The following is a 13,558-nucleotide window of genomic DNA, read 5'->3' as shown; positions in this document are numbered from 1 at the left end:
GGTGGCCTCCTGGGGTCAGCTTTGCAAAGGATGTTGCCTGGAGCCACAAATTGTTGCTGGACAGTTAAGTAGAGGGTCTTGAGTAAGAGGAACTAAGGAGATTTACGCTTAGGAGAATGCCTCGAGTAATTAGGTACCCTGGGGAGGTATCCTTGGTCACACAGCTGATAGGGGTGTCCTAGCTTTGGGGATCCCAGTTGCCTAAGGAGAAGGCGGGGCCGGAGGACTTCAGGCTAGTGGGCACGCCCTTGCCCAGGCCTGCAGTGGACTCTCTCGCCAGCTGGCCCACCGCCCTGTCCACCTCCCCTCTCTCCACCCCAAGCTTAAGAGGGGTGCACATGGGGTCCCACTTCTGAGTCAGCTCCCTCCCTTTGCTCCACACCCGAGTGATGCTGGAGGAGCTCCCGGGGGAGAAGATGGAAGGCACCACAAAAGCGCGGAGGGGGTGTGGGAGGCGGGGGGGAGTAGGGAATGCGGCATCCAGGCCCCCCCGCCACCAGCCCAGCCCCCCTTCACCCCCCCTCCACCTCCAACCGAATGGTTTGCTCCGAGCGCCCTATTTAATCCCGGCGACTGCAGCAGCGCCGGCTCCCTCCCGGTACCCGCCTCGGCCCCGGGCTTGGAAGCCGCTCCGGGGGCGCCCCTTTGGACAGCGACGCCGGCTACCCAGAGCCCCCGGCCCCAGTCCCCGGAGATCCAGGCTCGCCAGCGCCCAGCCAGGGAGGTGGCCAGGAAGCGCGATGGGGGCCCCTTCCGCCCTGCCCCTGCTCCTGCTCCTCGCCTGCTCCTGGGCGCCCGGCGGGGCCAATCTTTCCCAGGACGGTGAGTGAGGGAGGGGGCGGCGCCAGGGGAGGTGGTCAGTGCCCCGAGGTGGGGGTTCGGATTGGGAGTCGGGCGCAGGGAGCCTGTTGGCTTTGTTTGGAGGCGAGGGTTCAAGTCGCCAGCCTCTCGGAATACCCTTGTGTCTGTCTCTGAGCATCGCTGTCTCTGAGGACCGTGGGGTGTGCCGGCGTGTGCACCCTCCTGTGTACACGGCCGACTGTGTATGTCTGCGTGTGCAGCAGGGACCTGGATCTCAGGGATTGCTGTCTATTTTGAGCAACCGGGGTCTGGATGTGTTGATGTCCGTGTGTGTCTGGGTGTGCGCGTCTATGTTGGTGTCTGGTGCTGCGTTTCTGTGTCAGAGTCTGTGTGTATGTCTGTGTCAGTGTGTGTTGGAGGCGGAGTGAGATTTGTCGCTGTTTCAGTCAGGGCGTGTGTTGGGTGTTTGTGTATGTATGTCTGTAGGGGTTGGGTGGCCAGAACGATCCCCAAAACTGCTGTGTGCAAACATTTCTGCTCCCCCGCGCGTCCCCCACCCGCCGCGGAGCTCTGAGTGGGCAGGGAAGGGGGCCTGGGTGAGGCTGTCGAGGGGGGCGTGGGCAAAGGAGAGGGGGCTTCTCCTTGAAGCAAAACAACAACACAGGGCGGAGGGGGCCCCAGTTTGGCTTTAGTCCTAGTGGTGGTAAAATCTGGGAGAGGAAACCTATACTTGGGTGCGGGGCAGCAAACGGAGAGAGCAAGATATTTGGGAAGAAGGATCTATGGGAAAACCAAAGCTTTCCTGGGCTAAACATTAATTTCTCCAAATTTAAGGTGGGGTAGCAGTCTAGCCTCTTTGCCCTAGTCTGAAACTCAACCCTTCTTGGGCTTGTAAAGGTAAAGAGGTGAAGGTAGGGAATCGGGGAATGAAGAAAGGAGGAGGGGCCAGGGGAGAGGGGACTTGGGGAAGAGCCCCTCCCGCCCCAGGCCAGACTATGTAGGTCAGCGCTGTGGGGGCACCTCAGCCTTCTTAGAGGCTGCTGGTGGTTAGTGGGGTGGCTTGAAGAACTGTGTAGAGATAGGAAGAAGGGCGCCCCAGCTCAGAGCCTCAGGTTCCCGGAGGAGGGAGGACCAGCAGTGGAGGGACTAAAGGAATGCATCCTCCTCACTCCCGCGGCCTGTCAGAGGTGGGCTGGGTGGGGGAGGGGAAAGGGAACAAGACCTGTGCGGAGCTAGGGGAAGAGGGAGAGGAAGGGAGGGTGGTGGCTATGCCCGGCCAGATGCCAATGGGGAAGTGGGGGGAACAAAACAGAAAGGACCGCAGGGGAGGAGAAAGGGGAGGCGGTTCCTGGGCGATGGACCCAGTGGCCAGCAGGGATGGGCACAGGGCGGGGCGGGGTGGAGAGAGGAGGGGTTGGAACTGAGGAGGATGATGTAGAGAATTTCATCTGAGGAAAGCCGGCTGAGAGCCAGGGTGCTGGAGGACTAATAGCTCCACCTTGCCTGACCTCTTCCCCTTACCCTGTCTCCATCCTGGTAAAGAAGCTCCCCTTGACATGGGGACCCTGGGGATCCCCTCTCTACAGTTGGTTGGCTGACTCTTTCCACTCTCTACTCCCCACACTCCCCAAGGGGAGTTCCTACTATCACCACAGAGATGGCAGTCCTTTCTCTTGTACATGGAATCCCCGTCCCCAGAGGACTGAACTGATGACCCTACTCACAGGGGAGATGAGCAGACCTGGGTGGGCAGTGGGCTCAGGCTGGATACTGAGTGCTTGTGCCTCAGTAATGACACTCCTATAAGGCCCTGACTTTCAGTGCAGCCCCTGGCTACCCCATACTCATAGCTGAACCAAAGAAAGCAAGTGCCCAAACTACAATCTATTGGCAATGGGAGTGCCAAACTCAGACCCGAAAAGAGAAAAAAGATGTCAGAAAGCTGCAGGATCTTTAACTCTAAGCAGACAGAGCCTAGAATAAACCTGTTCAGTGACCACATCTTTGTATGTCCAATACATGAGTCTTTCTTGTTCTTCAACTTGGGAGCCCAGCCCCTATTTGAGCTTCAAAGAAAGAACATTTTATCTCAGCTTAGAAGAACAATTAGAGCAGCTTATAGGAAAGAGCAGAAAGCAGTAAACTTAGCATGAAGAATTGAAAAGAATGGGTCAGGAAGAGGGAATGTAAGTTAGGATACCTCTTTCCAAAAAAAAAAAAAAAAAAAAAATCCGACCAAGCTTCCCAAACATCCGTGGTGGAGAGTACAACAAAAGTCCTGGGTGCACCGATGTTTTAGATACAACCATCAGATGTCCACTATTAAGTTGACTTTGTACCTTGATTTCCGAGCTAAGGAAGGTGAGCTCTCATGGTGGAAAATAAATATTCTCATGGCTGGCAGCCTGGTAGGCCATTCTGATTAGCATCAGTCAGGTGCATCTCATAGCCCTGAGTTCACCTGGGGCTCCTGAGCAGGGTGCTAGTTAATACATAACTCACCCTGCAATGTTTGGCCCAATCTAGGAGAGATGTGGTGTGAAGACTTAAGGACAAAGTGACCCAGCAAGCCGATGCTTAGATAGCGAGGGGTGCTATGATTGGGAGGCCCACTCCATTGAGAAGAAGAACAAACTTCATGTACCTCAGAGGTGTAAATCTCCCTAGGGCACAGCATAAATATTTGAAGCTCATGAAGAAGAGCAGGGATTGAGAAGCTGGGATAAGACAGGGCCAGCTAGTTCTATCTGAACCTGGCCATCAGCGCTGTGGCCACATGCTTAGGAATTCGCCACCTGCCCTCCCTTCTGGTCTTTCTCCACTAGTATTAGCAGAAGTTGGCAGCTCTGGTTTGAGAAACACAAGGCCTGTGAACTTAATGCGCCCTGTGGTCATGTCTCTGGTGAGCGGCTTGACATGCAACATTGTGGCCAGCCTTCTTAGGGTTCCTCATTCCCAAGCTATTTTCAGTACAGTGATTTAACCGAGCAGAAGGACAACCTTGCTTTGCTTTACCCAGGTTATAGCAACTTAGCCTTGTATTTTAACTACCCTACACATGCATATCTTTTCCTTCCCAATGACCTTCCATGCATTCTGCAGCCCCCTGGCCAGGTGCCCAGTGTGGAGATCATGCCCAATGTGCTGGAGAAGCCCAGCATTCTCTGTAGTGCTGCCCACGGATCTGCTTGGCAGATCTACTCCATTGAGTTTCTTTTCCTTGTTATTGCCCTAAGGGTTCTGGCTGCTTTTATCTCTGTTCTCTTAGCTCCAGTGACCACTCTTGGGAAGAACATACTCTCCCTTAAGATTTGCACATCATCTGACACATGGAGGTCGAGGTCACAAAAGAGACACTGGAATGGCAAAGTCTAGTTAATTTAATGAATATCCAGACTGTCTATTGTAGGGTATGAAATGGCCTCAAAAATTATGGCCAAGTTTTCTCCTAAGTTCTGCCTAGGCCTAGGTGGCACTGTTGATTTTCATATTTTTTCCCTAGGACCCTGGTATCTCATTCATTCAGGAAAATTGATGAAATGAAGACTTGTCTTTGCCCCATGGCTGGCTTCTCTATATTCTGTAAGCTACACCCGGGGTTTGCTATAGTCTAAAGTTCTCTGCCCTCCACTGAGGGTCAGTAGACTGCACTTAGACTTTCTCTCTGCCCTCTTCCAACTGAGGAGAGAAGGAATACCTAGTCTGATTTCAGAAGTGACATGTTGGAGATGTTCAGCATCCACTTGAAGAGGGTGACTCATAGTTCTGCAGCCATAAAATTCCACAGATGGCTTGCTTCTTTTTGGTGTTCTGGTCATTTTGAAATAGCAGACGGGACATGATGCCGCTGCTCTGTGAATCCTTAGATTGGACTTAGGCATTTTTTGCTCTCGCTCACTATACTTTCCGTATCTAATATGTAGAATGGTGTTTAAAGCTGCTTTTTTCATGTGCTGGGGGAAAAAATCTTCACAGTTGTCAGAGAAAGAAAACCCTTGGGGCTGTGCCTAGCCACATTCTTTGCTGTTTCCTACTCCAGCAGAGCTGCCTACTGGCTCCACAGTCCCTTTTCTGTCATCTGAGCCTCCGTAAGAGAACGTCATCTAAGGATGGCAGTCTAGATTCCTGATTCTCCTTGAAGCAGTCGGCTTCTTGCTGAATGAATAATCCAGAATATTAGAAGAGTAGAGTAATTATATTTTTATTTCATTTCTCTGTAGTTCTCGTGATTTAGCCTGTAGACTCTTAAATGATAGATAAGCTTTCTACCACTAATCTCTACGCCAGTCCAAGATCTTCTTTTCTTTTAATGTCAGAGGCTAGTGGTTCCTGTTTAACTATTGGCTACAAGCCAAGATACTGGGACATTTTGCTTCCTGTATGGGGTCATGTCCTAGAGGCCTACCCATAGGCTATGAGAATCAAAATCCCCACAGAAATGCTTGCAAGACAGAGAGACAGAAGAAGGTGGAAGGGGAAAAGATAGAAGAGAGAGAAAGGTAGGGAGAAAGGTGAGAGGAAAAAGGAAAGGTAGATAGAAAGAGAGGGAGTGGGATGGAGGGGGAGGGAGGAGGAGGAGGGAGGGAGGGAGGGAGGGGGAGAGAGGGGGGGGAAGGTACTGGCAAGCCACTAAGAAAAGATTCAGGTCTCTCTAAAAACACAATCAAATTAAGGATAAACACTATATATCATTATAAAATGGAGAAGAATATGTCTCTAGGTTAAAGACCCACCTCTGCTGCCAAGATCAGAAATAGTGATGGCTCTTTATAAGGTCAGATGTAGCCGATGCTAGAGCTCTTACAGCTTTGCAAGTAAAACCCCAATCCAGCAGTTGTGTGTAACAAGGCAGTCCATCCATTCTGGTCCTAAAAGACCAACCTCTCAGGAATGGAACACATAAATCTGGTGAGTTTCTTTCCCCACACATAGTGGCTCATTAAAGCTATATATTCATCATCAAACCAGCAAGTATTAAAGACTTACTTATTAATTTACCCAAATTCCCTTAATCGTAAAAGCCAGTGACTAAATGTCCCCTGTAAAATATAGAGGGTTTTAAGCCCCAGCAACACTACTGTTTTTGAAAGTTCCTGGTCCCATATTACCTCTCCTTGCATCATCAAATGTTAACTACTTATAGAAAATTGGTGTCATCTGGGTATGCCATCCAATCTATCTGATGGTTATAAGGTTTTGGCTTACTTGTATCCTAGTGTTTCCAGGAGGGCAGGGGGGATCAGAGGGGCTGTATATTATTTCCTTTATTGGATAATAATCCAATCTATCTGATGGTTATAAGGTTTTGGCTTACTTGTATCCTAGTGTTTCCAGGAGGGCAGGGGGATCAGAGGGGCTGTATATTATTTCCTTTATTGGATAATAATCCTAAGTATAATTTTAATAACATATAGCAAATTAAAATCACTTCCAACATCACTAACGCTTAGATAATTTAATGATCACAAATGAAATCTGGTGATGGTCCTCGAAATATTTTGGGCGTATACAACAGACTCAAACGAAGTCCTTTTTTTAAAAAAAATGGTGTAGGATAATGATCCTAACGAAAGTCCGGTGTTCAGTTCTGTGGGCACCAGAGCTTGCTACCTTGTGATGACAGGTTCCAAGTCCTCTTTCAAATAAAATACCTGTGCTTTGAGCTCTCCATGGTGCTGGCTCCTCCTGGTGACACTCCAGGCACTTCTTGTTGCTCTCCATGGTCCTGCTCTACCTTTTGCTTTATAATCTCTGCTCTCACTGGGCAGTCCTCAGAATTGACTGAACCCCCCGGCCCCCGGCCCCCAACACACACGCACCTCCCACCCTGTCCGAAACAAATGTGAACGTGATCTTTTAAAAGGAAGACCAAACCCTGATACAGGGACATTGTGAGTCCTCATGACCAATCAACTGTAGAACGGAGACAGAAAAGTAATTCTCAGGTTATCGATATTCAGGGGTCTAGAGTGTCCTTAGATAGCCTAAAAATAGCTGCATGTTTTACGGTAGCTGGAATCATAGTTTAAACCAGACCTGTATATGTTGTAGTTTAGATTAAGATGGCATTGCTCCGTATGATGTGGAGGGTAGAATGAGTCTTTCTCGGTCATAAGCACCCTAATAGCACCCTGAATCTTATGCCAGATCTATCGGTCCTGCTGTAATGCTTGTTTTCCATCTGCCCTCTATACCAGCAATGCAAACATGATATGTAATAAAGTGTTTTAAAACTAGGTAACAGAGGGCCCCACCATATAAGAGGAATAAAAGATAAATATTAGGATCCTTCCACTTTTATGAAGAAAATGGCCTTAAACATAAATTTTCCATCCTAGGTTAATGTCTGTAGCCAAATCTCAGGAGATGTATCTTTCAGGTGGACTCCAGTGCACATCAGCCAGTTCTCTGATGGCATCAAGTGCTACCCAGCCAGTGTGTCGTCATCACCTCAGATCAGGACGAGCTCCCCTTTCCCCAAATGTAAAATGTCCCATGTCCATTTCTACATGAGAGTATGTTTCTATGTACGAATGACCTAGAGAGGAGTCCAGCTGGGGAAGCACAATATCAGAATGAATTTTCAGGGTGCCTCCTTCATTTCCTCACTTGAAGCAGGAGGAAGCTTCATTACCTGTCAAGGGCAGGTAATGGAAGTGATTTATCTCTATGAGCAAGCCTTCTGGAAGATAGGATTGGGGTTACAGCAACAGCTGGAGCATCTAGCATCCACTCATTTCCCCGAGCCCCCTGCTCCAGTGAAGAGCAGGACCTATTTCAAGAAGGATTCGAATGCGGAGTTTCTAACTTTGTTCAATATGTCCTTCATCCCTGGGTGTGAAATCTCGCATCTGGGAAGGTGTCCAGGAGCATAACAAAGCTATATTTTTTAAGAACCGAAAGACTGCATTTGTTAAAGACTTGTTTTTCCCTTCCCCAGCTAGACTTGTACTAATTATATATTGATTGCTAATTATAAGCACCTTCAGCTCATTTACTTCTAGTTCAGGGTCAAGAAGGTCAGGGGTATCACCTTGCCCTGGGGAAAAGAAAACGGGATGGAAGTCTGGGTCCTGGCTATTCATCTATAAGGAGGCTGCAACCCATCTCTTCTTTGCTTTCCTGACCGTCTTAGACATTAGCAAAGTGGGATGGAGCGTTCGTTCTTTAAATATGAGGTGATACTGAGAATAGACAGGACCCTGTCTCTGTGTCTATTCATTTACTTTATCTTCTGTGCCTTGGCCCTTTGCTTTCTAGTCTAAGCCTCACCAAGGTTTAAAAAAAAACTCCTAGATGTGAGTTTGTTTACGGAGCTTCTAGCTTAAATACTTGAGACCCTTTAGAAACCCAGAAAAACTCTAACGAGTGCATAGGTAAGATGGAGCGCACCATCACGTCCAGCCTTTAGAGAGCCGGAGGCCAAGTTCTTCCAGTATAAAATGAAGGGCCAGTCTCGCCATCTGCTCCTGAGCATTTACGGTTCTGCAAATGCAAAATTACAGTGGGCCCATGGTGCTTGCTAGCTCTTACAGTTCCCAATAACGAAATCTTCCCAAGGACGTAGGCTATGTTCCCCCTCTAACTTGCAACCTATACTCTCACACAAATATAAAACACACCATCACTAAGCCCCTGAGCCTTCCATGTTTTCATTTATCCTCAACTGCTGTTAATGCCAAGTCTTTTCTGGTTTCCAAGCCCTGGAGTCCAATGTCAGTGACAGATGGACTGGGCCTTAGCCCTGGGGAGGAGAGGATTCTGGCCCTTTCCTGGGGAGTTTGAGCAGAAGAAAAGAGACTAAATTCTGCTTTGGGGGGAAGCTCTGAGGTTAAGCCATATGGTTTTCTGGAAGTAAGGGGTTCTGATTAATATGAGCATGTGAAACGGGCTCTGTATCTGGGTCATAATAAAAGCTGTGTGTCTGTGTCAGGAAACAAAAAACAAAAGCAGGCGTATGAATAATGAGAATCACGGTGCCCTGAAGGACACATGCGGAAGGAGAGAAAAAGGATGGCCAGGTTGGAGAATGCAAACCTCTTAGGGAGGAAGAAGGAGACATAACCACACCAAAGCTGAGACATTCAATGGAGGTTTAAAAAGAGGAGAAGAGGGACCTATCTGTCAAAACAACATTATTTATCATTTTGGAGACTGTGAGATTTGTAGACTTGGAAGAATGTGTCTGTCTCATAGAAGAGTTAAACTCCCAGAAAAGCATGAAGTAAGGCTGGCATGTACAATGCAGCATTCTTAAAAATACAGATCTTCTCTTTTTTAAGTGATAAGAATGAAGGGGAGAGAGAGAGAGAGAGAGAGAGAGAGAGAGAGAGAGAGAGAGAGAGAGAGAGAGAGAGAGAGAATAAATCTCAGTTAGGCTTAGGGGAGTCAGGGGAACTAGAGTAGTGTGGGTGGGTGTGTAGAGCGGAACACATTTTTCTTCATGTAACTCTCCTAACCTGAACCTGTCATTCACACCCTACCTCTGATCATCCAGTGAAGGGAAACAGTAAAAACAAGTCAGGAATGTTAGAGCCACAGAGATAAATGCCTTCCCTGCATGCCTCGTAAGAAATTAAACTTTTCTAAAGCATTGTTATCATAACCACACCAAGCCATCACTCTGAAAGATCTAAAATACCACCCAAACAGCCATGTATGGGATGGAGCTTTGTAAGAAGGGAATTTGCATATGCACGAAGACAGGTCAGATACCCAGGCACCAAGTAGTTATGGCAGGATGGGAAAAACATGCTGGAAGTTCTACTTGAGATCTCTTGCCCTCCTGTAATCTTTTTTTTTATGTCTCCCCCTGATTTTCTGAGCTTTCCAGTTCAATCTCAATTTCCTATCTTCCCATAAGCTTTCAATGCACTAAATGAATTCCATCTTCAATTCTGTTATGTTTCTTTTCCAAGATGGTTTCCTAAAATATGGGGGTTGCATATTTTCCCCGTTTATCATATGCATGTGTGTTTGTGCATCTCTCTCTCTCTCTCTCTCTCTCTCTCTCTCTCTCTCTCTCTCTCTCTCTCCCTCCCCGTGTGTGTGTGTGTGTGTGTGTGTGTGTGTGTGTGTGTGTGTGTGTGTGTGTGAAAATAACAAATTTATGGTAAAGATATAATACTTTCCTGCTCAGTTTAAGGGGGCACCCAAAACTTCACACAAAACCAGCCCTTTAGCTATTGTACCAGAATACACAGCCCATATCAAACCTTCCATGATTTCTGAAGAATGTGATCACTGTGGGAAGGCATGGGGAGACGGTCCCTGCAAAAGGCTGTCACCATCCCAGGTACCGTCCTATACCTACACAGTGTCTGTTCTCCAGAAGTTGTTAGTGCTGTGCGTCACTGCTCTGCCTTCTCTCTCCCTCACAGGCTGCTGGTGCAGAATGCTAGATGCTTGTGACGGGGCTAAGTTGAACAAGGAGCTGTTTAGGATCAGATGCCCCTCCTCTTTGTCTCCCAACTGCATGTGTCCTTGTTACAACTCAATATTGGCTGCAGAGGGGCTTGTTTTGGTTGGGGGCCAGCCCAGGGCTCCCTCTCAGCGCTAATGCACCAAGAACACTGACTCAGTAGCAAATCAAAGCAACAGCTGTCCCCACCTCCTTCTCTGCCACCCACTTCCCAGTCTCTCTGCTCCTCAGAATCTTAACTAAGTCTGTGAGCATCCCCCCCAGCCTACCGAAAGCCCACTTCTGCCTCCAGATTTTTTTTCCTTCTAGCTCAAGAATAGGACACGCTCCTCTGCATTTTTTCTCCTCCCATCTAGTCTAACCCCTTTCTCTTCCACTTCACACTCAAGTGCCTGTTCCCATGACTGTGAACAATGCACGCTCCATCAGGTAGAGTCAGGAGCACATTAAAATTCATACATAAGAGCATTCACACACACACACACACACACACACACACACACACACACACACAAACGTCACACAGTTATTCTCATGGCCACTGCTTTTAGCTCCTAGAGACATGGCAATGGCCTCTGCCCTTCAAATTCCTCTTCTGAGGAAACTGAAGTCTGTAGGTAAGACCTGGCATTTGTGACATTGTGCCATCTGACACAGCTTCAGAGATCTTTTCTTCATCTCACCCCAAGTTCTTCAACCTGTCTGATAATAAAATCACTTCCCTTGAGGTCTGAGGTCCTTCCCATGTGTGGGATTAGAAGGAGCATAGCTATCACCAGATAGAAAAATCACACTCAGAGGCAACTGACTCCCTGAGTTAGCTCGTCCACAAGACTCTTTGGTATGGTGATAAGAAGAAAAGACTGGAGTTATAACCATGGTTCCGCCTGACTGCCCGTGGGACGTGTTCTCATCCTTACCCTTCTTAGGGTTTCAGTTCCTCATAGTTGCAAGAGGCAGCTGCATTTGTCCTGTGGTTCAGTAGTTTGCACATAGGCACGCTCACAGACACACATACACCACAGTATCGCACTGGCTGCTCCTTAGGACCGTATCAGTTCTGAAAGTCTATACTTGTGAGAGTTGTGGTGGAGAAACTATTTGGGGCACTTATTGCACTTTGGTGCCAGAGTCAAAACAAGTGTTCTTCTCATCCTAATAGTGAGTGATCTTACAAGTAACCATCTCTGGCCATTAGGGGTCAGTAGAAAATACTGATAGAATATGGAATCTGACTGTAGGGCTTAAGAAACACACACACACACACACACACACACACACACACACCTTCATGACAAGGTAAATCTTCACAGTTCTCCCCTAACATCTGCATGTGAAAAATGTTTTTGAATGACTGGATTTTTATTTCCTTCTAATTTAATGAGAAAGAGTATTACATCAAGATAAGGTCTTCCTCTTAATTCCCTCCTCACACTACCCTAGAGGAGTAGCCAACTAGACTGAAAGTGCTCTTCCTCGCCTTGCCTGGAAAACCTTTTGTTTTCAACCTCCCGAGGAAGGACCCAAAAGACGTCTGTGAAATGCATCATAAAACCTGTTGGAACCCAGACTTAGTCTTTCCTACCCTGACTCTCAGGCACTGTTAAGCGGGTGAAAATGGTATGCTCCTCAACTCTTGAGCCTCTGGCCTGGGCCTTGTACTAAACTAAAGGGTTAATTGCCATAATAGGAGTTCCTTGGGGGAGGAGTGGAAATCAACCCTTCCCCCATCTGTTTCCACTTACATCTTATGTTCCTCTTCGGAGAGTAAAATCAAGCCAGGAGAGAGTAATGACTTTGGGCCCAAGAGGCTTCTGGACAAACAAGGCTCCAGGAGAGGAAAACTAGACAGCGACAGAAATAATATAGGGAGGAACAAGAAGGAGGAAAACCTCCCCTCAGCAACCCACTGACAGAGTGGCAGGGGAACAGGAAGACTACGTAACAGGCAAGGCATGACTGAGCTCCTGGGTTCTGAAGTGCTCCTGAGTGACAGAAAGGAGGATGTCAGTGAGGACTGCATGATCTCACTGTGGTACAGCCCACCATCCCAAGGGGAAAAGAAGGAAACACACCAGAAAATACAGAGGGGCCCAGAATCAGAATTAACTCTCCTCGTAAGGCCCAGCCTCCCTCTGACTGACTGTTCCTTAAAGGTCTCCGGCATTAGCAAAGAGGGATCTAAGAAAAAAAATGGGAAGTGAGACAGGAATGCAGAGTAAGACGAGAGAGAATACGTCGGTAGCTGTCAAAGGATGTCAACAGGGAGGATTTGGGTAAAAGCGGCACATTCGTGGCTGCCAAAGACCAGCTGTAGGAAGTTGAGTGTAAAGAGAGTCCTTTGTGATCTAAGTGTTTTTGCTCTGAAGTCAAAGTGACTCTTCCAAATCTTGGAGTTATCTTCTAAATCAGGATTCGGATGGAAATGGTCCAGTTTCCTCCAAATGCACATTCAAACATTTACTCTTAAAGAAGAAAAAAAAAGTGGCTCTGTGAATAAGAAAACCTCCAGGGGCCAAATTCCAATTCTAATTTCGCCGTGGCCATTCTCCATTGCCTGTGACCCACATGTGCACAACAGTTCACTAAGGAGCGGAAGCTGGGTGAGCCTGTCAGGCCTGGGAGTCCAGCAGTGAGACTCCTAAGGACGGATACTCCATTCTAAAAGAGATTCAGTATTCTAGGCCACAGCCCCCAGTATGTTTTTCGCTTGGAGATAACACTTCTCCACCCACCTGTCATGGTAGTCGTGAGGAATAACAAGTAGGCTGGGCTGAGCATTATTTTTAACTCTGGAGTTGGAGAAATGCTGAGTCATCAGCAGCAACAGCAGCAGCAGCAGCAGCAGCAGCAGCAGCATCACCACCATCACCTTCATTACCATCAACATCATCCCCATCCCCATCACCACCGTCACCATCACCATCATTAATCACCATAGCCGTCAGCATCCTCAGAATCGACCTCATCATTACCATCAACATCATCATCATCACCATCACCACCACCATCACCATCGCCATCATAGCCAACTTCTACTCAGGGAACGGGGGCTCTAGGCACAAGCACTCAGGCGTCCAGCTGATATCACGAAGACCAGAGCGGGTTCCTTTCTCCCACCACTCCAAATGTGTACCCATGACACTGTTAATAGCTCTACCCATACATTCTGGATCCTCAGAGCAAACAAGACAGGGGAGATACATAAACCAAGCAGTCAAGGGTGATGGTGACATACTCTTATAGCGTTCCCTACCAGTCACTTCAAGTGCAGACATAATATGTTTTTATTCATTTGAGTAACTCACTTATTTATTCAATAAATATTTATTGAGC

The 13,558-nt window shown here is 47.6% G+C and overlaps 1 protein-coding gene across 2 annotated transcripts in view; it reads left to right on the top strand.

Moving 5' to 3' along the window:
• Nucleotides 1-586: 586 nt before the first annotated feature.
• Cadm3 (cell adhesion molecule 3) overlaps nt 587-13,558 on the top strand; it is a 32,595-nt gene continuing 19,623 nt past the window's right edge. For both annotated transcript variants that reach the window (NM_001047103.2, NM_001412817.1), the window contains exon 1: nt 587-822. In NM_001047103.2, coding sequence (NP_001040568.1) covers nt 741-822 — 82 coding nt within the window. In that variant the 5' untranslated portion in view covers nt 587-740. The remainder of the gene's footprint in view (nt 823-13,558) is intronic.

Source organism: Rattus norvegicus, chromosome 13 (genome assembly GCF_036323735.1).
Source record: "Rattus norvegicus strain BN/NHsdMcwi chromosome 13, GRCr8, whole genome shotgun sequence".
Taxonomy (NCBI): Eukaryota; Metazoa; Chordata; class Mammalia; order Rodentia; family Muridae; genus Rattus; species Rattus norvegicus.
Note: the sequence above shows the minus strand (reverse complement) of the source record. Positions and strands in the feature narration are given on the sequence as shown.